Source organism: Micromesistius poutassou, assembly GCF_964030765.1.
Source record: "Micromesistius poutassou genome assembly, chromosome: 3".
NCBI lineage: Eukaryota > Metazoa > Chordata > Actinopteri > Gadiformes > Gadidae > Micromesistius > Micromesistius poutassou.
In genome coordinates this window covers 20,169,494-20,196,632 of record NC_140273.1, presented here as the reverse complement: position 1 = coordinate 20,196,632, position 27,139 = coordinate 20,169,494, and the positions used below count along the sequence as shown (strand labels likewise).

General features: G+C 48.8%; 1 protein-coding gene across 2 annotated transcripts; it reads left to right on the top strand.

The window, feature by feature from the left end:
* kdm2aa (lysine (K)-specific demethylase 2Aa) lies at positions 1-26,806 on the top strand. Of its 2 annotated transcripts, none has more exons than XM_084465658.1 (25): positions 1-133; positions 1,618-1,756; positions 3,044-3,122; positions 3,223-3,269; positions 3,824-4,002; positions 5,984-6,090; positions 6,249-6,342; positions 6,714-6,867; positions 7,192-7,307; positions 7,393-7,519; positions 7,605-7,849; positions 9,260-9,337; positions 9,489-9,616; positions 10,290-10,413; positions 11,487-11,615; positions 12,047-12,130; positions 15,772-15,807; positions 15,921-16,023; positions 16,404-17,015; positions 18,824-18,983; positions 19,254-19,487; positions 22,133-22,296; positions 23,509-23,655; positions 24,409-24,627; positions 26,413-26,789. In XM_084465658.1, exons 1-25 carry the CDS (start codon positions 128-130, stop codon positions 26,592-26,594), a joined length of 3,693 nt encoding a protein of 1,230 aa, XP_084321784.1. In that variant the 5' UTR covers positions 1-127; the 3' UTR covers positions 26,595-26,789. The 2 variants fall into 2 exon arrangements, with proteins under 2 accessions (XP_084321784.1, XP_084321783.1); XM_084465657.1 differs by lacking the exon at positions 1-133 and adding an exon at positions 437-1,005 and having other exon boundaries at positions 26,413-26,806.
* The last annotated feature ends 333 nt before the right edge of the window (positions 26,807-27,139 follow it).

Below are 27,139 nucleotides of genomic sequence, written 5' to 3'. Positions count from 1 at the left end.
CCTCCTCGCGGCAGAGGGTTGCTCACTGCGCGGTGCTCACGCTTCTGGACATTAAACCACGGGAGGAAATGGCAACACGTAAAGTGGATTAATCCCATCGTACAAACGCAAACCGTGCTGCTTAATTATGGTGGTGAGTGAAAACAATGTGTTGTTATTTCCACGTTTTTAACCATTTCTATTTCAAACCATTCTATTTGAAAGGGGCGGTGTCCGAACAGCATCAGTGGTTTCATTGGCTGAATTCAGTGAGTCGTTACTCGCCACTCTCCTCTGACCGACATACTATTGGCTGTTCTCAACTAATGACACGCCACAAAGCTAGTGAATGACGTGCGTTTAGACGAATAAACGACCCGGTTCCTTTGTTGTCATTGGGCTTTTTTATGTTTGTGGGCGGGGCATATGTTTGTGTTTTGCGTTGGGCGAAGGAAAATGGCGGTGATTGTAATCCTGTAGTAACCGAAGGATTCTCCTCACGGAGCGGGACGTTTATTACGGAGGTGGAGCTGCACGCTTGGGGTGTTCAACGGGACGTGCAGCGCTGCACCAATAAGGTGCACGTCAGCCGGAGCAGTATCGGGGGGTAACGTTACAGTCAGCCGGAGCAGTATCGGGGTAACGTTACCAGTGTCGGGGTAAAGTTAGCTGCACAGGCTTTTATTTGTTAACGTTTAGGCATCCGAGTGTGGACAACGGGTCTGTGTTGTTGCTGTAGTAGTAGCCCACCGCCCACTGAAACACAACAAGTTGTGTTGACGTGAGCTCCCATGATCTTCAACAAGCAGCGCCCCCATAATAATGCCTGGACGCACAGAGCCCCACAGCGGCTGACGGGGTGTGCAATCGTTGCTGTGAGTTCATGATCACTAGACTATTCAGATCTTCCGCCATTCAACTTCACAAACTGGTCCTCGTTGCGTGTTGGAAATGTCCTCTCTGACCGAAGTTGCCCTTAAGTCCTCCAAAGCGGACGAGGGTCAGCCGCGACATAGCACGCGCCTGGTAAGTGGTCGAAGTTCAACCATTACAAAAAATAATTAAGTTAGTTTGTGTTCTTTGTTCTCTGACTTGAGGGACATGACACCCATGCTATGCTGTGGGTATCCACGTGTTGTTGTTGTTGTTGTTGTTGTTGTTATGAGATATGGGGGAGGGATACATTTGGGGAAAGCTGGAGAGATGATCGCCTGTTGATCGGATGCTGCCCCCAGTACAGTAGGCCACAGCTCCTCTGTTGCCCTCTTCTTTAATGGCAATGGTCTGGGGCTGCTGTGTTTGCATGAACCTTCCTGACTGATGATGCACAGCTCATTTGGGTCTAGTTTTGGAGCTCAGCATTTAAAGGTTGAAGGTCCCACTTTGAGCTGTTGTTTGCAGTGTAAATCACGTACTTTCCGTCTGTATTTTGAAATGTAAATGTTATTGCTGTAAAAAGGATACAAGGTCATATTAAATATGTCGCATATTAAAGAAAAGACGAACACTTTTGAAGAATGAATGTTCTGTTTTCCTCTTTCTCTCATCCCTAATCAGACTTGCCTGCTTTCTATTAATATTTTTGTCTGTCTTCTCTCTCTCTCTCTGTCCGTTGCCTCCCTTCCAAAAAAATAAAAGCGCACAGGTACCCGGAGACGTTACCATGACGACGGCATCTCAGACGAGGAGATCGACGGACGCAGGATGTTTGACCTGGAGGACAAAGTGCACAGCGAGCGGTTCAGCTCGGACAGGGTGGTACGGATGGAGGGCAAAGGTACGAACCTAGTCCCGCTTGGACTGTTTAAAGAGGAGACCACGGACTGCACTGGGAAACTACTCCCGGTGGGGAGAGAGGCTAAAACATCCTCTGTTTCTGTTACGAAAGTCGACACTGTAGACCGGCCACTGTAAAAATACCCTTATCAGAATGAATGCTTCATCCTCGCAACCAATGGATTTCTCTTTGGTTAAAGGACAATTCTGTTATTTTCAACATTGATTGAACCCCATTTCTGGTTTGTCTAGGATGCACTAGAGTGGTTGACACCGAAAGTTTGACTATTGGCCCTGTCTCGGGTATTTGGCTCATTTCAAATTGCCCCTGCCTGCTTCAGAATGACTGTCTATGGGCATTCACAAACCTGTCCTTAAAACAACCCTAAACGTTTGTTTTTTGAAATGTGCAACTCACCGAGTGGTTAGTGGTGTTCGTTGATGTTCCAAATCAAGTATCGTAGCGGAATACAGTTTCTGGCGTGTTTTATTTGGCATTTTCTAAATTTATTGATTTCTGTTGGAAGACTCATTGCACGTTGACCGGTAACGGAAAGAAGGGCTGGTTGTAGTCTTTTCGCTCGGTTCTAGCACTACTGTTGATGCGGAGAACCGAGCGAAAAGACTACAACCAAACGTAAACAGCTCAATTTCCGTTTCCGGTTCCGGTCTGGTTTCCGTTTCAATGGGATTTACAAAATGCCTAATAAAACACGACAGAAACTGTATTCCGCTACGATACTTGATTTGGAACATCAACGAACACCACTAACCACTCGGTGAGTTGCACATTTCTGAAATCGAACGTTTAGGGTTGTTTTAAGGACAGGTTTGAGATATTCTGAAGCAGGCAGGGGCGATTTGAAATGAGCCAAATACCCGAGACAGGACCAATAGTCAAAATTTCAACCACTCTTATTTCATCCTAGACAAACCAGAAAGGGGGCTCAATGTTCAAAATACCGGAATTGTCCTTTAAATATCTCCATAATGAAACAGGAAACAAGCCGAATCTCATTATTTCAGTTTCTGGGCCCCCCAACCAATTCTGCTATAGGACTGCTGAATCTGCCATTGTTATGCAATTGTTATGTTTCAATTATTAACCTTTCAACCCTTTCACCATTCATAGATTACTGGGGTAATACAGTATTTGTTGTGGTCCGGAAAACATTTTCTGAATGTTGACTTGGAATTATCAGACATTTAGTAATATATTCCTTATATAAATATAAGGACTGACAGAATGTTTTGTGGGCATGTCATCCCCATGTTCTGCTGCTTTCAGACCTGACATATGAGTACATTCAAAGAGGAGGGCTGAGGGATCCCATCATCTTCGAGAAGCCAGATGGATTGGGAATCAAGTAAGCCGACATCTAACAAGGCTCCCGTTGATTTGTGGATTAAATCAAATGGCGAATGGCCATTTGGATCTGAGATTTTCTCCTTGTCGTTTGACTGCAGAATGCCAGATCCTGACTTCAGTGTGAACGACGTTAAGATCTTTGTAGGTGAGTAAATCCAACCTGTCCATCCCTTATTTATTGCCTGTACGTTACTTGATATCCTTGTTACATGACACATTGTTTTAATAAGTCGATGACTTGATGCTGCACACTTCCCCACCAACACACCTTTCACATCAAAGCAAACAATGGCAACCGTTGTTGTTTCTTTTGTTTTGGGCAGTACGGCCCTTATCCCTGGACTAGATGTGGTGGGCGTGACCCTGGGTAGCTTATCGTGGGTTGCACTCATCTCCAGCGTTTGACCGAAGGAGTGGTAGCGATCTAGGGAGCGCTAGGCTCTGTTATAGACAAACTCATAGAACGACAAAAGTCTTAGAAATGCAGATGCAATTGGTTTAGATTAAATACGTACAATATTATTATTTGAATCTGAACCATCGACAATTGTTATATGGTTCAGCTGTTTATTTTTCCTCGTTTAGTTGACTACTTTTGGAAGTTTTGGAATACCACCGCCACCGTGCGGCGCCTTCCAACACGGTGAGGAATCTCCCAGTAAGAACTGTGATTCCCCGACGCCCTTCCCCCCCCTCCAGGGAGCAGACGCATGGTGGACGTGATGGACGTGAGCACGCAGAAGGGCACGGAGATGTCCATGGCCCAGTGGAGGCGCTACTACGAGACGCCCCACGCACAGCGGGACAAGCTGTACAACGTGATCTCCCTTGAGTTCAGCCACACCAAGCTGGAGAATCTGGTCAAGAGACCGGCCACGGTACGCACACTCCGATAGGCCTCACATTGAAGAGCATTCTCACTCTATTGCCGCTTTTCCACCGACAGTATCAGCTCGACTCAACTCAACTCGCCTCGACTCGACTCGGTTCCAGGCGCGTCTCCATCTAAAAAAGTACCTCTTCAATGTGGGCGGGTCGTAGAAAAGAACCTCTCGACCATGGGCGGGTCGTCATTAGGTTTTAATCACGGGAGACGCGATTCCCGGGAAATCTGAATCTGATCAAGACTATTTCCTGATTCCTGGGAAAGGTTATGATGGGAAATAAAATAAAATAAAAAGCGCAATGACTGCGCGTCTATTGTTGTCATACGGTAACGTTGATGGAGGCGAAACTCGAGCCCTAGGAAAGGAACAACACTAAAACGAAACAGCGAAACGCTGATCCAGAGCCGGTCCGTGGACTCCAGCCACGCCGGACACACACAACCACTCGCAGCCTAACTCTAGCCCCGGCAAAGGAGCGACACACACGGCGAAACGCTGATCAGTGTCCCCCTCGGGAGCGGGTTCATGGACACCAACCACGCCCGATACAACTTAACTTTGAGTGATTATTCCCATTTACAGCCGCTGGCCAATCAGTTACCAGCAGCCTGTTTACGTCACACAAAAGTACCTACTCCGCTTGCTTGAAACCTTGACGGAGGTAGTACTAAAAAAAAGTACCCGGTACTAGGTACCAGGTACTTTTTTTGCCAATGGAAATGCAAAAAAGGTGTCGAGTCGAGTCGAGCTGGTACTGGTGGTGGAAAAGCGGCAAAAGAGACCTCAAGTTGGGAGGAGGACCGTCCACATGTACATTCTAACTTATAGCAAGCTTTATGCATACATACAAACGTACCAACATACATACAGTGCATACATAAATACATACAGAGGTGCACATAACTTTTTTAGTGAGTTAGGTGAGGACCAGGAGATGGTGTTTGGCACTCCACACGTAGCAATGTTTTAATAACATCTGGTGTTATGAAACTTAACCAGTTTCACAAAGGAGATCCCATTTTCAATACACAACTTCTTAAGCACAGCAGTGTTTTTCGCCCTTTTTGTAAGTAAAACTGCAGCAGCTTGACCACGGAGTGATTGAATATTGGGACGTTGTGATCAGCTTTTTGTTATGCAGTTCTCCAGTGTGTGCATGGTGCACCGTGCACATGAGCGCACATTTCAGTGTGCTCATCATTCGTTTCCAGCCACAGCACATCTTGGAGACACTTTTTGGAAAAAACAATTTTCTTCTGCTTTATATATATATATATATATATATATGTATATATATGTATGTATGTATGTATGTATGTATGTATGTGTATATATATATATATATATACCGCCCCTTCCGGTGGTCCCCATGGATAAGATTGTAAAATATGAATGGGTTTCAATGGAGAGTCATTATTTTCTGGTCCCAGTCTTTATATGCCCCAGATTACACACATGTTGTTTGTGGATTTAAATTATAATTTTGTGAAGTGAAGTGGAGCAGAGAGATCGCCATGTCTGTACCAGAGTTCCAAGTGCGGGTGGTGACGTATATCATTTGCGTCGAGAGCAGCAAAGAGCTGTAGTTCACAAAGCGGCCTCACACAAAACCTAACATTATCAAACTTCTTGGCGATAAATTGTCGTTTTCTTTGCATGAAAAATTATAATTTAAATCCACAAACAACATGTGTGTAATCCGGGACATATAAAGACTGGGACCAGCAAATAAGGACTTTCTCTCCATTGAAACCCATTCATATTTTACGATCTCATAGGTCCCATGGGGACCACCGGAAGGGGTGGGACTTCGGCACTCTATTATTTATTTTATTTTATTTATTTATGCTACAATTATTATTGCACTATACATGGGTACGGTCTCTCTGATTTGCCCACAGCTCAGAGCGTATTAAGCGACGGTTCACATGCCGTCCGTGTTTGTCTTGGTGTGTGGCTGTGTGTTCTTCAGGTGGATATGATCGACTGGGTGGACAACATGTGGCCCCGCCACCTGAAGGAGAGACAGAGGGACTCCACCAACTCCATCACGGACATGCAGTACCCCAAAGTCCAGAAGTACGGCTGCTACCAGCACACGGCCTGTGCAAAACTATTATTACATTTTAGATTTTGAAGTTTACTTTGTGGCTTCTTTTCAGCAGCAGTGGAGGATGCTTTAAGATGGACGTTTTTGGTTTTCTCTGAGTGTTTGTATCTGATGTCTGCCTGCTCAGGTACTGCCTGATGAGTGTGCAGGGCTGTTACACAGACTTCCACATTGACTTCGGAGGAACGTCAGTTTGGTACCATATACTGAGAGGATGCAAGGTATGTATCATCACAAATCATATGAATTGCCATACTTTTTAATAACGACAAAACTAGAAACGTTAACATGAAAGCAGTTGTTGGAAGTTTGCCAATTTTAAAGTTGATGATTCAACAGGATTGTGAGAAGGCGACCTAAATCATGTCTTAACGCAGTGTTCTTAAAGTTGACCATTCAACAGGACTGAGAGAAGGCCACTTAAATCATGTCTTAACGCTGTGTTCTTAAAGTTGACCATTCACAGGACTGAGAGAAGGCCACTTAAATCATGTCTTAACGCAGTGTTCTTAAAGTTGACCATTCAACAGGACTGAGAGAAGGCCACTTAAACCATGTCTTAACGCAGTGTTTCTGGGCTCCACCCCACCAGGTGTTCTGGCTGATTCCCCCCACCCCTCAGAACCTGGAGCTCTATGAGAACTGGGTGTTGTCAGGGAAACAGGGCGATGTCTTCCTGGGAGACCGCGCTTCTGACTGCCAGCGGATCGAGCTGAGGCAGGGGTACACCTTCATCATTCCCTCAGGTACCCCCTCATCTCTGAACCGTACACTTAATTACTGCACATGTCCAATCTTTGGAATAAAATGATCTTCTATTGCTTATGCATTCAATGCCTCTATGAAACCTTTTAAGCTGTCCAAGTGACCTTTTTTATCCTTCAAAAAAAGGTGTAATTGTACTGAGCTACCTCACTACAATTGGACACACTTGGCGATCCACCCAGAAATGTTTCTTGCCTGGGTCACATCCCAGTCAATAGGAAAGAATGGAATGGAAGGATGTGGAAGTTGATCTATTCGTGGGCCTTAAAGCAATGTGTGTGTGTGTGTGTGTGTGTGTTGAACAGGCTGGATCCATGCCGTGTTCACGCCCGTGGACACCCTGGTGTTTGGCGGCAACTTCCTCCACAGCTTCAACGTTCCAATGCAGCTGCACATCTCCAGCATCGAGGACCGCACGCGGGTGAGGCTCCAGTCATTCTGCAGTCATTGGTTGTGTTCCCTTGTATGGAGCGTTGGTTCATCCCTCCCCCCGATGCGCCCTGCAGGTGCCCGCCAAGTTCCGCTACCCGTTCTACTTTGAGATGTGCTGGTACGCCCTGGAGCGCTACGTCTTCAGCCTCACCGGCACCTCCTACCTCACGCCTGAGTTCCAGAAGCACTCGCTGGGCGTCGGTGCGTGGCCCACACGTAGCTCCTTATTCTCTCTCCCAGTTCTGGGGGAAAAACCTTTCTGATCTCACGGTGCTCTGCTCTCCAGGCCTGAAGAAGCCGTCCCCTGCAGACCCGGACAGCGGAGACGTAGACGACATGGACGAGGGTGGCAGCAGCGACGGCGACGCGGACGCCTCCTCTTCCAAGCCACCAGGGGGCAAAGTTCACATGTCCCCGTTTGAGCTGGAGGGCATGTGGAACCTTCTGGGCAAGCTGGAAGCCCTGCCGTCCAACAAGAAGTGTGTCCCCGCCGGCATACACAACGCACCCGCCCTGCTCACACACATCAAGGTGAGCGAAATAAAGATCCCTCATGGTTCAGGGATTCTGTCTTGCCTGGCAATTACATGGCGGTTGGCTCCGGTACTGGTGTGTGAGTGAAACACTCTGGGGGGAGGAGAAGAGAGCACAGAGGGAGAGGTGTTTTTCTGTTTTTTTTTTTAAGCTTCTGTGTGTGTGTGTGTGTGTGTGTCTGTGTGTGTGTGTGTGTGTGTGTGTGTGTGTGTGTGTGTCTCTCAAATATTACTGACCGCAGGCTTTAAGCGGTCACTCTGCTCATGACTTGAGCAAGCACACTTTTCTTTGTTCTGAACATGTAAAGCCTAATTCATGTGTGAAACGTGGGAGCCGGCGTGAACAAAAAACGAGGTTATCACGGGCCCTGCACTCCTCTGACACGTTGAAGTCATTCTGCATTCTTTGCACAAAGACTGCATCACGTGACTAATTATACTAAAAAGAGGGGGGGGTGGGATTATAGGCAGAACTGCGGTATGAAAATGAAATGGGATTTACTTTCTTTTCTTTCTTCCCTGGTCCATTTCACGTGGAAAATTTGAAAAGCAAGCTTTTTTCAGATGGGCTCACTGGTTGGCCTCGGTATTACCGAATGAAACAACCTCACGCTCCGACATTGCACTTTTTCGGGTTCTCAGCAAACGCCCGCCAATTGTTGGGTCGATTGGCTGAACGTTGTCGAGTAAAAACCAAAGGACAAATGTACAGAGACTCCTAAACGTGCGTTCACACCAAAAGCGGATAGTCCACTCTAGGGCTGTGCCGATGGCTGACCGACATCACGATGGAGAGCCACCATCGTGATGCCATGAAACGTTCACAATCCTGCTCTATGCTCTGTGATATTTTGTTCATCATCATTTCTATTAACTTCTGCGAGGCGCATAAAGTGGTCCTGTAGATCGGTCGTCTGCCCGTCTATTGCGCGGAGCACACATGAGCAGATCTTGCACACGTCAGTCGTGTCCCTTGGCTGTCCACTCTCTCATCAGATCGAAACCCAAAAAATGCCATAAAAGCGAAGTATTAGTAGACGATGGACGATGTCATCGTCCATGGTGATGTCTTACTGTGAACATCGTCGACTGCCAATTTAGGGGACATCGCCCCAACCCTAGTCCACTCTTAATACTCGGGAGAGGTTTCACAAGTGAAGCGCAAACTTTGCTTGCGCGAGTGATTCAGCGTCAAGCAAAATTCACGGAAAAGTTTAAATAGTTCAACTTGAACGAATGACAAATCTGCATTGTTCGAGTAGATTAACTCGAATGACACACGAAAAGCTGCCAGCCATTGACTTTGTATGTATCCATGCTGCGCCTGGGCTTTTGGTGTGAAGGCACGGCATTTTGTAGTTGGATGTTCAGTTTCATGTGCGTGTTTGTTCCCTGTGCTCCACCAAAGGCCCTTCTTAAGGAGCATGCCAATGACAACCCCAAGCTGTCCTACACTGGCAAACCAATCATCACATGGCCAAAGAGGGTGAGTGTTCAGATGTAGCCAATCAGTGTCACTTGTTCGTAATAATAACAGCTTTCCCATGAATCAATCCTTCATTCTTCCTTTTGTTCTATTCGTCTTTGATCTGATAATTTAGTATTTGATAAATGATGACCCCTGTCTTCCCCCTCAGCCGTCGTGGTACCAGCCTCCGCCTCCCCCACTGCCCCCACCGCGCCCCAAGCTGGCCACCACCACCGTGCTGCCACGCCCCCAGAAGCCCGCCTCCTCCATGTCGGTGCTGAGACGACGGCGCGTCAGGTGAGAGAGTAGTGAGGCTGTGTGTCAGGTGAGTGTGTAGTGAGGCTGTGTGTCAGGTGAGTGTGTAGTGAGGCTGTGTGTCAGGTGAGTGTGTAGTGAGGCTGTGTGTCAGGTGAGTGTGTAGTGAGGCTGTGTGTCAGGTGAGTGTGTAGTGAGGCTGTGTGTCAGGTGAGAGAGTAGTGAGGCTGTGTGTCAGGTGAGTGTGTAGTGATACTGTGTGTCAGGTGAGTGTGTAGTGATGCTGTGTGTCAGGTGAGTGTGTAGTGATGCTGTGTGTCAGGTGAGTGTGTAGTGATGCTGTGTGTCAGGTGAGTGTGTAGTGATGCTGTGTGTCAGGTGAGTGTGTAGTGAGGCTGTGTGTCAGGTGAGAGTGTAGTGAGGCTGTGTGTCAGGTGAGTGTGTAGTGATGCTGTGTCTTGTGAGTGTGTGTGTACACATTATATTTGTTTTTATTTTAAAAGTAGTGAAGTGTATTGCTAAAAATGTAATGTCCCCTCCCCTTTTCTAATCAGTTGCACACTCTGACTGCATCCATGCAATAACAAAATAATAATATCTTTGTAAAAGAGCGCAGAAGAAGTCATTGCTTTAGAGTGAAGCCTTCAAGCATTTCAGAACCGTGTGTAAGCATGTCCGTGTTGTACCAACGCTGTGTGTCTCCTCCCCTGGCCAGGTGCAAGCGCTGTGAGGCCTGCATGAGGACCGAATGTGGCGACTGCAACTTCTGCAGAGACATGAAGAAGTTTGGCGGGCCGGGCAAACTGAAGCAGACCTGTGTGCTGCGCCAGTGTCTCGCTGTGAGTGTGTTCCCACGTCCTGGATGTCTGTCAGTGTGTCCCCATGTCCTCACTGTCTGTTGGTCCCCACGTCCTGATTGTCGGTCTGTGAGTGTGTCCTGTCTGTCTGTCTGTCTGTCCTGACTGTCTGTCCCCACATCCGAAGTGTCTGTCTGTCTGTCTGTCCCCGCGTCCTGTTTCTGTCTGAGTCTGTCCCCACTTCATGACTCTCTGGCTGTCAGTGTGTCCCCAAGTCCTGTCAGTGTGTCCCCACGTCCTGACTGTCTGTCTCCACGTCCTGTCTGTCTGTCTGAAAGTCTGTCCCCACGTCCTGTCTGTGTGTCCCCACGTCCTGAGTGTCTGTCACTACGTAACTACCTTTCTATGCCGCCCATCAGAGTCTTGCACGGCTCCATTTTTTTGAGACCTGCACCCGCAAAGTTCAGCACCAGATCCGACCCTTCACCCTTGATAATATCAAAATTAAATCTGCACCCGCCCGGACCCGTTGATATTGACCCGTTACTGGTCAATATTTTCGCCCGTAATTGGCCCTTTACCTGACCCGTGCCCGCGTTAAATCACACACAAGCTAAAATCATTCAAATTAATGTGGTTTATTTTTATCTCACACTATTGCAGCTCTCGTCACTCTCGTGCGCTCCGCTTCCAACTGTTAAGTTAAATGAGTTGCCGCCTCTATTGTATTATTTAAGGTCGCCATTTACGTGTTACTCGGGAGCGAGCAGCCAGGGTGTTTGGCAGGTACTTTGCGCGTGCCGTGTCAGTTGACTGCCGATGTGTAGCAACTTTATTGCGGGTACCCGACCCGTTGCAGGACTCTGCCGACTCTGCCACGCTGACAATTTTGACAGGAATACCAAGTGGCGCTGCATTCGACTTGCGATATGCCAACAATTTGTGCGGTTTGCTATGCAACCATTTGACGAACAAAGGGTGGGGACTACATCCAGATATTGTTCCAGTCGACCTTTCAGTACCTTCTCATCAAGCTGTTGGCTAGCAGAGCGCGTATGACTGTAACCGTGGCGTGTATGATGCGTTCTGACGGTGTCCTCCCTGGCCCCGTGCAGCCCGGCCTCCCGCTGTCTGCCGTGTGCGAGGTGTGCCAGGAGCCCAACCAGGATGACACCGGCGACCCCAGCCTCCTCCTGATGGAATGCTCCAACTGCGCAGAGATCGTCCACCCGGCCTGCCTCACGGTTTGACCTTTTGACCCCTTCTCCGAGAGCGCGCACTACTGAGAATCCCCCATCGATTGTTCTAGAATGCTCCACTGGCTCGAGCTAAAGATAGCGTTGCCGGGCTAGCGCTCCTGTTGTTGAGTGCGGGTAGCGAAAGGTATTCTGGGTAACGTAGGAAAATAGCACACTGTGGCAGATGGAGGTAAGACTAACACGACGGCAAGAGACATTTTATAACGATGTCAAATGGTTTTAGACTCTATTTCTACTTTAATGCAGACCTTGATAACAGTTAATATCACCACCTCTGTTGTCCTTCACTTTGAATGTAGTTGTATTCATGACCAAGGAGCCTTAGAAGAAACATTTTGAGCTCTAAGTCCTAAAGAATATGTAGTGGTTCTTTACTTTCTATATTTTCAATGTATTTTCTTCTCGTCCATCTGCAGGTACAAGGAGATGGAGTGATGAACAGCGATTTACCCAGCTGTTGGGAATGTCCAAAGTGTGTCCTAGGAATCACTGACCAAGAGGTATGTAGACGTGTACATGCATACATACATACTGTTATACAGTAGTGTAGGCGAACCATAAGTGTGCTGCAAGTCAGCATGATGGAATGCAATGTAGAAAAGAGAGGTGAGGGGAGACGAAGAGATAGGCGTAACATCACATGCGTACGTACGTACATACGTACGTTGAATGAAATACCGTAAAGGTATGATGTGTAGTTCTTCCACGAGGGGTCGCTCAACCAAAACGACAACGTAGTTTAATGACGTCTGCGGTAGTGTGGAATCATGGGAGTTGTTGTCTTCACCACCATTACTGGTGAAAGTCGATCTGACGTGACTGCCAGGAAACATGTTCTTCTAGGATGTAAACCTAGAAGGAAGTACTGCTCTCTATAGAGCTGTCGTCTGGGCACTATTTCTACACTATGGGCAGATTAGAAAGAACCAATAGCCCAGGTAAAATGCAATTTCACCAGAGACTTCTCACGTTTCATAATGTTCCCAATGATTTTTTTAAGTGAACCCCCTAGCTCTACAACAGTAACCAGCAGGTAAAGAACTGCGTGGCAAGTGGCGCTCTAGTGTGAGTGTCACACATAAACTGTATATAATACAGGTTAAACTGACTTTACATACTGTATATGAAACAGATTGAACTGACTTAACATACTGCATATAATACAGGTTAAACTGACTTAATATAAACCAAATAATCGAGGTTACACTGACTTTAGAGACTGTATAGAATACAGGTTAAACTGACTTTACATACTGTATATGAAACAGATTGAACTGACTTAACATTGACCAAATAATCAAGGTTACACTGACTTTACACAGACTGTTTATAATACAGGTTGAACTGACTTAACATAGACTGTATACAATACAGGTTAAACTGACTTAACACAGACTGTATATAATACAGGTTCAACTGACTTAACAGACTATATAATACAGGTTAAACTGACTTAACATAAACCAAATAATCGAGGTTACACTGACTTTAGAGACTGTATAGAATACAGATTAAACTGACTTTACATAGAGCGTATAATACAGGTTAAACTGACTTAACACAGACTGTATATAATACAGGTTAAACTGACTTAACACAGACTGTATATAATACAGGTTAAACTGACTTAACATAGACTGTATAAAATACAGGTCAAACTGACTTAACACAGACTGTATATAATACAGGTTCAACTGACTTAACACAGACTGTATATAATACAGGTTAAACTGACTTAACACAGACTGTATATAATACAGGTTAAACTGACTTAACAGACTATATAATACAGGTTAAACTGACTTTACATAGTGTATAATACAGGTTAAACTGACTTAACACAGACTATATAATATTTTAAACTGAATTAACAGACCATATATAATAGTTTAAACCAGCTTAACATAGACTATATAATATAGGTTAAACTGACTTAACATACTCTATACAATACAGGTTAAACTGACTTAACATAGGCTGTATATAATACAGGTTAAACTGACTTAACATACTGTAAATAAAACTGCTTAAACAGATTTTACACTTGTGTAAACTAGTGGAAACTACTGCAGGCTTTTTGCATACTAAACGAAGCCCCTACAAAACCAGTCCACAATTTCTCGTTGAGATTCAGACTCTGTATTCAACTCAAGTTTATTTTTCTCTGGCATCCCTCATACTGATTTGTTAACTCAATAGAGTTAACAAATCAGTATGAGGGATGGCAGTTGAATGCCAAATGAATTTGTTCAGCCGTCTTCTCTGTGGGAAACGTCAACTAAAATCCTTCCTCTATGAATCTTGTTTTGGATGCAGTGTCCCCAGGGAGGAGGGGCTATTCACAGTATAATAATAATAATAATGTATAGGTATCTATATAATATCCCAGCCAAAAGCTATGTGCGCCTCAGATGATATTATGAATCATAAAGACTGCGTCTGACGGTACTTCCACAACAAGACTCGTAGTGGGGGTGATCTCGGCCATGGTTGAGAAGAATTGGGGGAAAGGAACTTTGAAGTCCGGATTGAACCGCGACACGGAGGAGAAAGGGATTGTACTCCCAGAACTGAGCTGCCGGACTGCCGCTCCAGCAGGGGGAGCTCCGGCGGCAGTCCGGCAGCTCCGGCGGACTCCCTGCCAGGCAGTCACATGGCAAACTGACAAATTAGACATCTATTTTTGTATGGAATCTCCCTGCTTCTGAAAAGCTGAACATCTCCGCCCAGCCCTCGTCCGCTGGTCCACAAAATCTTATCTATGCTCTGATTGGAGGGGGGTGGGGAAGTGGGTGGTAATATTCAAGTGTGTCCTCCTACGTAGGAGGGGGCGCCGAAACTGACTCGCTCGTTTGGTAACTGTAGGCGGGGTACTTCTAGAAATGCATATCTCACTCAAAAAAGCATGTACAGACTTGTTTCAAAGTTTGTATGCGTGTGGCAGCACCAGATACCCAAAACAACGTCCCAACTCCCAGGAAAAGTGTTGTTTTCATAATATGTCCCCTTTAAGTTAAGTCTATTTGTGGCAAACACTGCATTCGCTTGGTGGCTGGCAACAGCCTATGGTCAAAGTATTAATCGCAGTAAGCCATATCATTATTGAAGCTTTTAGTTTTACGATAAAGATGAAAGCAGTGAGCTGGATAATTGTGTGTCAGTGCTCTTCAAACTCCTCAAAGTCCTCCTGGAGTGGGTCAAAGCTAGAAGGGATTTCTCCTGCATTCACTGACTCTTCTGGAACTTTGCTTGAACTGTCTGACCATTCCTCATCATTTGATTTAACTATTTTACAACCAACCAGTCGTCAGGCAGTGACGAGTCATTGGTTAATCGTCCACGTCGCCGTCAGCAACCGCACGACATCCCCGAAGGGCCCCTGGTCCTGAGGCTTGGCCCCGGGCCCTCCACCTGGCTGGGGGACCTGGCCGGGGCCCAGCAGGCCGGGGCCCCTCCTCTTCCCCTCTCCTCTGGCTCTTTCTCCTCTTCCTCAGCCTCCCTCCTATTGGTTGCGGCACCTCTGCCTTCTCAGCCAATCAGCTCGAGACTGGTGAGAGGCACTGCCCACTCTCTCTCTCTGTACGTCCCCTGATCCATTCATCATCCGTCTTATCAGTCTGTCCGTCTGCTGCGTCCAGCCGTCCACCCACTCTGCTTCTCCTCCCATACACACCTCGGGAGGAAGTGTTCTGAATGAGTCCAAGCAAACTGTCCCTTCAAGACCCCTGGCCTGGGCTGGTGTTGTGTTGTTGCTCTCTTTTAGCTGGTTTTCCTCAGTTCTTAGTTCAGATGGGTTCCTGGAGGTACATTTCCCCGCGGTGCCGGTCCATCCCTCTGCTCCCTTGGCGTCCCACGCGGCCCGAGAGGAGGGGGGCCAAGGAGGAGGCGGAGTGGGCAGCCGACAGTGCAACACCTGCCTGTGTTTCTTGTGCTTTGTGAGCCAGTGGTCTTCAACACTTTGAGCCAGTGTAGTCTGCTTGGCCCCCCCATTTGTCTGGTGTTGCTTCTGCGTCCATCATGCGTTTTCCCCCACATGCTGTGCGGTGTTGCAGATGAGGGATTTGATGCCGGGGGGGGGGGGAGAAGGAATGAAAATGGATGCTTTGTTAGCCATTAACCTCTTGTTTATCTTTTCTCATAGACTCCTAAAGGAGACAAAAACAAGCCACTCCCCCTGGTAAGTTTGATCCGTTCCTTCATCTTCTCAACCTCGCTCCCTTGCTCCTGGTTCCACTTTAACAACTCATTCATTCATTCATTTCCTCCCTCTCCCCCCGACTCCCTGTGCAGAAGCGCAAGTCCACCTCGCTGCTGGACTCCCGCATCGCCAAGATCTACCGCAGGCACAGGCACGGCCGCGACGGAGAGGACTCCGGCAGCGAGGACGACCAAGGTGTGCAGGGCTTCCTCTTGGGCGGTCCGGACCCTGAGCAGGGGCCCGACTGATGAGCACCAGTTGCTGACCTTGCAAAATATTCAGGCTGTGCTACGACAGACCTGGAGGACGGTCAACAATACGCTCATCGTTGAGCATGGGTTCTAGACTGAGTCCCCCCTGATCCTCATCATCTGCACCACATGCAGATGATGAGGATCACCGAGGAATTGCACATCGCTCAGAATATTTATTTAAGCCCAGCATACATGCCCATAGTGACTGTCAGTCACTAAGATCTTGCTGTGTATTTTGACAGCTTTTCTTCCGTGATTGGCCGCAGCGTCTCCATCTCGATTGTGTATCTTGAACGTCTTCTTTCCTGTGATTGGCTGCAGTGTCTCGGAGGCGGAAGCTGGGCCTGCACCCCCGGGGCGGGGGCGGGTCCAGGAGGGGCTACCGCAGGGGCCTGCTGAGGGGCGGGGCGGGGGGCCACCGGGGCAGCAGGGCCGGGGGGCTGGCCATGGGCGGCTCCGGGATGAGGATGAAGCGCGGCATGGGGGTCCGGCGGGGCCGCGGCGTCCGGCTGAGGGGGGGCTCCAGGATGCAGAGGAGGGGGGGGGACGACTCTGAGGAGTCGGAGGACGACGATGACGACGACGACGACGACGACGACGACGACGAAGACGAGGAGGAAGACGAGGTGGACGACAGCGAGGGTGGGGGGAAGGAGGGGCAGAGAGGGGGGGGGAGGAGGAGGCGGCGGCGGCGCCGCGGGACGGACGACGACGACGACGACGAGGAGGACAGCGACGGCGGGGACTTTGACCCGGAGGAAGAGGACGAGGAGATGGACCACTACGAGGACGAGGAGGAGGGGGAGGAAGGGCACTGGGACTCGGACCCGGAGCCGCCGGTCCTGCTGGTGTCTGACCTGAACGACGACCTGCTCACTGGGTCCTACCTGACAGTCACCCTGCAGCGGCCCCAGAAGGCCAAGAGGCACTCAGGTAGGGAGGCTCGCCCTCGACGGCTCGATGGGGGGGTCAACCACCATGCATGTCTGTTCACCTCTTGCAGTGTTTCCCAGGGGCCAGGTAGCAATGTGTGGTGCCCCCCTGCAGACAGCCGCAGCAATCTAGCGCTTTTTTGGCGTGCCGTTTGTTGTGAAAGCGTGAGATATTTATACTTAAAAATAAAATTTAAAAAAGCGGAATGAATTTGTGGCGCTTGTTGTTGAGTCTGTGGCGCTGCGCCACACATTGGTCTATGTATGGGAAACACTTGTCTTGTGTCGCCTGACATTCAATCTGCACATGATGGAGTGGTTGCTGTTGTTGTTGTTTGAGATCTAGAAATGGGTACATCCTTTGTACGGACATCCTTTGTCCGTACAAAGGATGTGGTTTGAGCTAGCTGTCTGTAAAGGATGTGGTTTGAGCTAGGTGTCTGTACAGAGGATGTGGTTTGAGCTAGGTGTCTGTACAGAGGATGTGGTTTGAGCTAGGTGTCTGTACAGAGGATGTGGTTTGAGCTAGGTGTCTGTAGAGAGGATGTGGTTTGAGCTAGGTGTCTGTAGAGGATGTGGTTTGAGCTAGGTGTCTGTACAGAGGATGTGGTTTGAGCTAGGTGTCTGTACAGAGGATGTGGTTTGAGCTAGGTGTCTGTAGAGGATGTGGTTTGAGCTAGGTGTCTGTACAGAGGATGTGGTTTGAGCTAGGTGTCTGTAGAGGATGTGGTTTGAGCTAGGTGTCTGTACAGAGGATGTGGTTTGAGCTAGGTGTCTGTACAGAGGATGTGGTTTGAGCTAGGTGTCTGTAGAGGATGTGGTTTGAGCTAGGTGTCTGTACAGAGGATGTGGTTTGAGCTAGGTGTCTGTAGAGGATGTGGTTTGAGCTAGGTGTTTGTAGAGAGGATGTGGTTTGAGCTAGGTGTCTGTAGAGGATGTGGTTTGAGCTAGGTGTCTGTACAGAGGATGTGGTTTGAGCTAGGTGTCTGTAGAGGATGTGGTTTGAGCTAGGTGTCTGTACAGAGGATGTGGTTTGAGCTAGGTGTCTGTACAGAGGATGTGGTTTGAGCTAGCTGTCTGTAGAGAGGATGTGGTTTGAGCTAGGTGTCTGTAGAGGATGTGGTTTGAGCTAGGTGTCTGTAGAGGATGTGGTTTGAGCTAGGTGTCTGTAGAGGATGTGGTTTGAGCTAGGTGTCTGTAGAGGATGTGGTTTGAGCTAGGTGTCTGTACAGAGGATGTGGTTTGAGCTAGGTGTCTGTAGAGGATGTGGTTTGAGCTAGGTGTCTGTACAGAGGATGTGGTTTGAGCTAGGTGTCTGTACAGAGGATGTGGTTTGAGCTAGGTGTCTGTACAGAGGATGTGGTTTGAGCTAGGTGTCTGTACAGAGAATGTGGTTTGAGCTAGGTGTCTGTACAGAGGACGTGGTTTGAGCTAGGTGTCTGTAGAGGATGTGGTTTGAGCTAGGTGTCTGTACAGAGGATGTGGTTTGAGCTAGGTGTCTGTACAGAGGATGTGGTTTGAGCTAGGTGTCTGTAGAGGATGTGGTTTGAGCTAGGTGTCTGTAGAGGATGTGGTTTGAGCTAGGTGTCTGTACAGAGGATGTGGTTTGAGCTAGGTGTCTGTAGAGGATGTGGTTTGAGCTAGGTGTCTGTAGAGGATGTGGTTTGAGCTAGGTGTCTGTACAGAGGATGTGGTTTGAGCTAGGTGTCTGTAGAGGATGTGGTTTGAGCTAGGTGTCTGTACAGAGGATGTGGTTTGAGCTAGGTGTCTGTTCAGAGGACGTGGTTCTGAACCTTTCTATCTCCACAGGCTCCATCGTCCCCAAGCTAGAGGCGGCCATGGGTCCGAGGACGGCTATCTTGGGCCCGGGGGGACACCAGAGTTTTGTCCAGCGCAAGTCTGCCCTCTCCAAACCCTCTCGGCTGAAAGGCGAGGCGGACGGCGGCCCCCCGGGCAGAGGCTCTGGCAGGTGGGTGCAGCGCTGAGCAACGTCCTTCACAATCAGCTGGAGGACGGACGCGGGTTCCTCCTCAGCGGCGTTTGAATCTGTCGGACAGAAGCGCATTGGTCACTGCCAAACATGGCGTATATATTTTCACAAAGTATTTTCCACTGTTTTAGGGGTTTAGACTAGGGACCTGCTAGATGTGTGCGCTTCACCCAATCAGTATGAGAGAATCGATGCGGCAACGTCCAACGGTGTGCGTGTCCCCGCCCCCCCCCCCCCCCCCCCCACCAGGCTCCGTGTGCGCGGCCTGCCCACCTCCGCCTCCTCCTCCGACGAGGACGGCCCCCGTGCGGCCGGCGTCGCCGCCACCATGTCCCCGCCCTCCACGCTGCTGTCGCTGCCCTCCTTCAAGGACGCGGGCAGCGAGCGAGGCGCCGACAAGGAGGTGTGGGTGTCGGTCTTCAGGTTCCTGAGCCGCCCCGAGCTGCTGGCGTGCATGAGCGTCTGCAAGGCCTGGTACAAGTGGTGAGTCCCCCCCGGGGGCCCCCCCCCGCACGCCCTGGAAACACCCCTTAAAGCTGCTGTAGAAGGTTCTAGTACTACACCCCTTAAAGCTGCTGTAGAAGGTTCTAGTACTACACCCCTTAAAGCTGCTGGAGGCTGATCTAGTACTACACCCCTTAAAGCTGCTGTAGAAGGTTCTAGTACTACACCCCTTAAAGCTGCTGTAGAAGGTTCTAGTACTACACCCCTTAAAGCTGCTGTAGAAGGTTCTAGTACTACACCCCTTAAAGCTGCTGTAGAAGGTTCTAGTACTACACCCCTTAAAGCTGCTGTAGAAGGTTCTAGTACTACACCCCTTAAAGCTGCTGTAGAAGGTTCTAGTACTACACCCCTTAAAGCTGCTGTAGAAGGTTCTAGTACTACACCCCTTAAAGCTGCTGTAGAAGGTTCTAGTACTACACCCCTTAAAGCTGCTGTAGGCTAGTTCTAGGGGCCACCTTTTCAGTGTAATTTGTTAGAGATGGCAGAGCCATTCATTGGCTATTGGTGAGTGAAATGTGCTGTGAGAACATGTTTTGATTGCCGCTGCTTGCCGCAGCAGATGCCACACTAGCAAAGGCAGAGCCTTCACATAGCCATCTAACTGCCTCAAAATTCTCAGCAGCTGGGTGTTTCACATAGGGGTTGTAATACTACTATTACTGTAATGAGATCAAACAAATTAAATAATAAGCCATAATAGGACCCCTTTAAGAGATCAGAACTTCTAAGAACTTATGGATATGGAAAAACTATAAACAAACCAATTATAAGGCATGGCTGGGGCATAATATAAGCCTTAAACAGTTTTATTGTATTTATTTATTTTCCTTTTATAACCTATACTCTAGCCTATATATTTTGTGTTCAAAATGTTTGAGTTGAAGGAAAAGTCAAAATGCCATTTTGCAACCTAACATGAATACAAGCCAAACCTTACCTATTCATCCCGATTTAATTGAAAAGGCATTTGACGTGCCTTGCGTTCAGCAAATTCACAATTTGTGTGGTGTCAAGCTTCGGTGTCAAGCTTCCTTGCTTCCTTGCTCGACTGTAGGCTTCAGTTGACGCCAGATGACGCTCACGGAGTAGATATGGTACCCATCATGCATTTGGGTACCATATCATGATTTGATTAAATACGAAAAGCAACAACATAGATTAACAAAAAAAAGTCACAAATGTATTCCTTTTCAAGATTGTTTTACGGATTTCATCCCTGATTTTCTTTTTCTAAATTTCGACTCCCATCATGATAAAATAGTGTACCTAAAATCACAGGTATATCAACTTGCATGTCGACTTCTGCATTAACTTTTAAATGAGTTATGCCTAGCGGTTCGAGTAACACTAATCTATGCAATTGATCCTTCTCTCGCTCGTTGTTGGGGGGGCCCGTTTATGAAGGTATTATCGTAGCAAAAGTCTTTAGCACAAAGTCACAAATGTGTAACAGTAAATTTGAAGTCGTAAATATTTTTTCTACCATTGTAAACACAAAATAGAGGCTCCGAGTCCATTAGTCCTTTGTTACAGGTGCTTAAATCCTATCCTGTGCATCATAACTTCAAAGAGTCATGCACTTGACACTTTTGCTACAGTCATCGCAGTGCAGTTGGTGCAAAACACATTCGCACACCCGTGTTTCATAATCTGAGAACATGCACAAAATGTGTGCATTTCGTAAACCCAAATGTGAACTAATGCATCAGAAGTTGCACATATGTGAAATATTTCCTCCCCAATAAAGTTCTATAGATCACTATCTTCACTGAGCATTTTAATGAGCGAGCACAAGTCCATCGATACAACTGCTCGAATCTGCTGCTTCAAGTCTCAGCTGTTGTTTTTCCTGCAGATACCACGCCTAGGTGGTACAAGCTTAGCAAAAGTGATTTGTATCCGTAGACCTATCCAGCGTCCGTAGGGGGGACAAAATTGCCGCATTATCCAATGAAAGTCGCCGGTCGTGCCAAAGTAGTTACCCCCTATAAGAAGTGTATCCCCAGCCGCGGGAGCGAACGTTCTGCATCTACGAGTACAAATCACTTTTGCTACACTTGTACCACCTAGACGTGGTGCGAAAAAATATTTACGAAATTTACTGTTACACATTCATGACTTTGGTGTATGCATGCAAAATCTGCAGTTACAAGTGCTAAAGACTTTAGCTACAATAATACCTTCATACCCGTTGAGCATGGGAGGGGCCCCTAGCTCCGCCCCTGTGTGGGCAAAACCTTTCAAAATCACAGTGAAAAAAAATATATAGATATTAAAAAAAAAGTGTGTTAATGCGTACAATTTTATTAATCACGTTAAAATAAGATTGCGTTATTAACATGCCATTTTGACAGCCCTAATATATATATATATATATATATATATATATATATATATATATATATATATATATATATATATATATATATATATATATATATATATACAGTATATTAGGATCTAGGAACTAAGTTCCATGTCCCACAACTGGGCCCCAGAATGTCAGACGTGTCTGTGGTTCAACATGACGCCCAATAGTCAATAGTCAATCGAGACAAGCTTTGGTTGGGAACAAGGGTTCCTGTTTGTATTCCTCTGACCTCCTGGGTGTTCCCCCGCTGCAGGAGCTTTGACAAGCGCCTGTGGAGCCACGTGGACATCAGCCGCAGCACGCCCCTCAGTAACCAGGCCCTGGCTGGCATCATCAAGAGGCTGCCCACCTCCCTGGACCTCTCCTGGACGCCGGCCGCCAAGAGGCAGCTGCACTGCCTGCTCACACGCCTGCCAGGTAGGGATCACACGGCCCTCACTCAGGTAGGGAACACATGGCCCTCGCTCACTCAGGTAGGGATCACACGGCCCTCACTCAGGTAGGGATCACACGGCCCTCACTCAGGTAGGGATCACACGGCCCTCACTCAGGTAGGGACCACACGGCCCTCACTCAGGTAGGGAACACATGGCCCTCGCTCACTCAGGTAGGGATCACACGGCCCTCACTCAGGTAGGGATCACAGCCCTCACTCAGGTAGGGATCACACGGCCCTCACTCAGGTAGGGATCACACGGCCCTCACTCAGGTAGGGATCATAGCCCTCACTCAGGTAGGGAACACACAGCCCTCACTCACTCAGGTAGGGAACACACAGCCCTCCCTCACTCAGGTAGGGATCACAGCCCTCACTCAGGTAGGGATCACATGGCCCTCACTCAGGTAGGGATCACACGGCCCTCACTCACTCAGGTAGGGACCACAGCGTTGGAAATGGGCCGATGTCGCTCACACACAACACGCTCATTAGTCTTTGATGGTGGTTCTCAGCCTCTCTTGGCGTTGGATAAAGGCCTCAGATGGGGGGAAACGTAGAAGCAGTGACGAGGCTAGCATCTAAGCACTTGACTAGAGCATTCCCAAGCAGGTTGGCAACATGCTATTACACCAAGTGTAACACCAGAGAGATTTATCCACCAACCAAAGAACTACAAAATGGGTTAGAATGGGAGCGTGACACGTCTCTCTCAGGGAGAGCAGTTACCACTTTTTAATGTTAATTGGAACCAAAGCTAAGCTAGATTAGCTGCAGCCTGCGCCGCAGAGGTGGCCCACGCAGCTCCGCTAGTGCACCTGTGTGGGGGGGGGGGGGTCCACTCAGTGACGGTTGTCCTGTGTGGGGGGTTGTCCTGTGTGGGGGGTTGTCCTGTGTGGGGGGTTGTCCTGTGTGGGGGGGTGTCCTGTGTGGGGGGTTGTCCTGTGTGGGGGGTTGTCCTGTGTGGGGGGTGTTGTCCTGTGTGGGGGGCTGTCCTGTGTGGGGGGTTGTCCTGTGTGGGGGGTTGTCCTGTGTGGGGGGTTGTCCTGTGTGGGGGGGTGTCCTGTGTGGGGGGTGTCCACCCCGTGACGGTTGTCCTGTGTGGGGGGTGTCCACCCCGTGACGGTTGTCCTGTGTGGGGGGTGTCCACCCCGTGACGGCTGTCCTGTGTGGGGGGTGCTGTCCTGTGTCAGGGCTCCGGGAGCTGCGCGTGGCGGGCCTGCCGTGGTTCGGCCTGTCGGCCCTGGTCTCCCCCACCCTGCCCTGCCTCCGGCTGCTGGACCTGCGCTGGTGTGAGGGCATCAAGGACGTCCAGATCAAGGACCTCATCCTGCCCCCTGGTGCGTAGCTCACCCTCTCACTCACTTCATTCACTCTCTCACTCACATAATTCACTCACTCACATAATTCATTCACTCACTCACTCACATAATTCACTCACTCACTCACATAATTCACTCACTCACATAATTCACTCACTCACTCACATAATTCTCTCACTCACATAATTCACTCACTCACTCACATAATTCACTCACTCACTCACATAATTCACTCACTCACTAACCTAATTCACTCACTCACATAATTCACTCACTCACTCACACTCATAATTCACTCACTCACTCACTCTCATAATTCACTCACTCACATAATTCACTCACATAATTCACTCACTCACTCTCATAATTCACTCACTCACATAATTCACTCACATAATTCACTCACTCACTCACTCTCATAATTCACTCACTCTCATAATTCACTCACTCACTCACATAATTCACTCACTCACTCTCATAATTCACTCACTCACTCACATAATTCACTCACTCTCATAATTCACTCACTCTCATAATTCACTCACTCACTCACATAATTCACTCACTCACTCACATAATTCACTCACTCACATAATTCACTCACTCACATAATTCACTCACTCAATTCACTCACTCACATAATTCACTCACTCACTCACATAATTCACTCACTCACTCATAATTCACTCACTCACTCTCATAATTCACTCACTCCCATAACTCACTCACTCACTCCGTCACAACGCTGGCTCTGCCCCCCGCCCCCCCCAGGCCTGGGCTCGTCCCGCAGCCGTCTGAGGAACGTGTCGGCGCTGTACCTGTCGGGCCTGGAGGTGAGCGACTCCACGCTGCGGCTGCTGCAGCGCCACCTGCCCCAGCTGGAGCGGCTGGACCTGGCCCACGGCCCGGCCGTCTGCGACACCTCCATCGCCCTGCTGGCCGCCGCCGGCACGCACACCCGCCACAACCTCACCCACCTCACGCTGGCCGGTGGGTGACGCACACCCGCACACACACAGACCTACACACCCACACACAGACCTACACACCCACACACAGACCTACACACCCACACACACAGACCTACACACCCACACACAGACCTACACACCCACACACACAGACCTACACACCCACACACACAGACCTACACACCCACACACACAGACCTACACACCCACACACAGACCTACACACCCACACACACAGACCTACACACCCACACACAGACCTACACACCCGCACACAGACCTACACACCCACACACAGACCTACACACCCACACACAGACCTACACACCCACACACACAGACCTACACACCCACACACAGACCTACACACCCGCACACAGACCTACACACCCACACACAGACCTACACACCCACACACACAGACCTACACAGACAGACCTACACCCACACACAGACCTACACACCCACACACAGACCTACACACCCACACACAGACCTACACACCCACACACAGACCTACACAGACCTACACCCACACACAGACCTACACACCCACACACAGACCTACACACCCACACACAGACCTACACACCCACACACAGACCTACACACCCACACACACAGACCTACACACCCACACACAGACCTACACACCCACACACAGACCTACACACCCACACACAGACCTACACACCCACACACACAGACCTACACACCCACACACACAGACCTACACACCCACACACACAGACCTACACACCCACACACAGACCTACACACCCACACACAGACCTACACACCCACACACAGACCTACACACCCACACACAGACCTACACACCCACACACAGACCTACACACCCACACACAGACCTACACACCCACACACAGACCTACACACCCACACACACAGACCTACACACCCACACACACAGACCTACACACCCACACACAGACCTACACACCCACACACACAGACCTACACACCCACACACAGACCTACACACCCACACACACAGACCTACACACCCACACACAGACCTACACACCCACACACACAGACCTACACACCCACACACAGACCTACACACCCACACACAGACCTACACACCCACACACAGACCTACACACCCACACACACAGACCTACACACCCACACACACAGACCTACACACCCACACACAGACCTACACACCCACACACACAGACCTACACACCCACACACAGACCTACACACCCACACACAGACCTACACACCCACACACAGACACACACACCCACACACAGACCTACACACCCACACACAGACCTACACACCCACACACAGACACACACACCCACACACACAGACCTACACACCCACACACAGACCTACACACCCACACACAGACCTACACACCCACACACAGACCTACACACCCACACACAGACCTGGGGTCAGCGTCACAGGAAGAGGCCCTAGGGGTCCAGACCTGAGACGGTAGTGTGTATCTGATGGACCTGACAAACCCGCTAATTAAAATTTCTGCTCAAATGTAATTCTACTGCTAAAACGTGTGTCCTGTCGGATACAACAGAGCTAAGGTTGGAAGGCTTTAAAGGATCTTATGAGTCATACTGTACCTAACATCCCCCCTCGGCGTGGGCCTTTTCCCCTCAGCGTTTTAGTGACCTGGACCCACACCACTAAACGCTGCAACCGTGACCATAGAAAGTGTCTTGCAACCTCAAAGTTTTGAAGTTTTTCAAAGTAAGGAGTCCCGTGAACGAGCGTCTCCGCTGACCCGAGCCCTGTTTGTCCGCAGGCTGCGGGCGGCTGACGGACGGCTGCCTGCCCTACCTGAAGCGCCTCTCTGCGCTGGTGCTGCTGGACCTGCGCGGCTGCGACGGCGTGAGCCGGCGGGCGTGCGAGGCCTTCATCTCGGACCTGTCCCACGTGGCGCTCTACTGCATGATGGAGGACAAGCTCATCCAGCGCATCCCCTGAGGCCCCCCTGGGCTGAGGCGCGTGGCGTCCTCCGCCGTACCCCCCTGTTGGAGTCTCTTAGCCTGGGACCCCAAGAGGAGGACGGCGGCTGTGTTTGTAAATGCATTGTTCCCTGTGAAGCTGTTTGGTTCGTTCTGCTCTGCTCTTTTTCTGCCTGGGAGCCATGTTTGCGAGTCTTTATATTTTTGTTACATTTCATTTTTAAACATTGTAATAAAAAAACAAAAACACTAAAGTGTTAAGTGAATACGGATTGGCATGAAGTACTTTCCTTTTATGTGTACATAGTAACACAGTAGCCTTCGTTTCTAAGGACATGATATAGACTATTGATCGTGTTAAGTGCAGCCTGGAAAACCCCTTTAAGGCTGGAGGATTCTGTACGGCAGCACCGATCCCTCCTACATGTTAACGAAAGAGATGCATGGCCCTGTGAACTATCAGTTTGATGCACAACAGTTTCACATAGTTTGACGAGATGCAAAGCAGGAGTCAAGATTGACTGACCGAGAAACGATAATGAACGACAAAGTAAAATGTCCTCT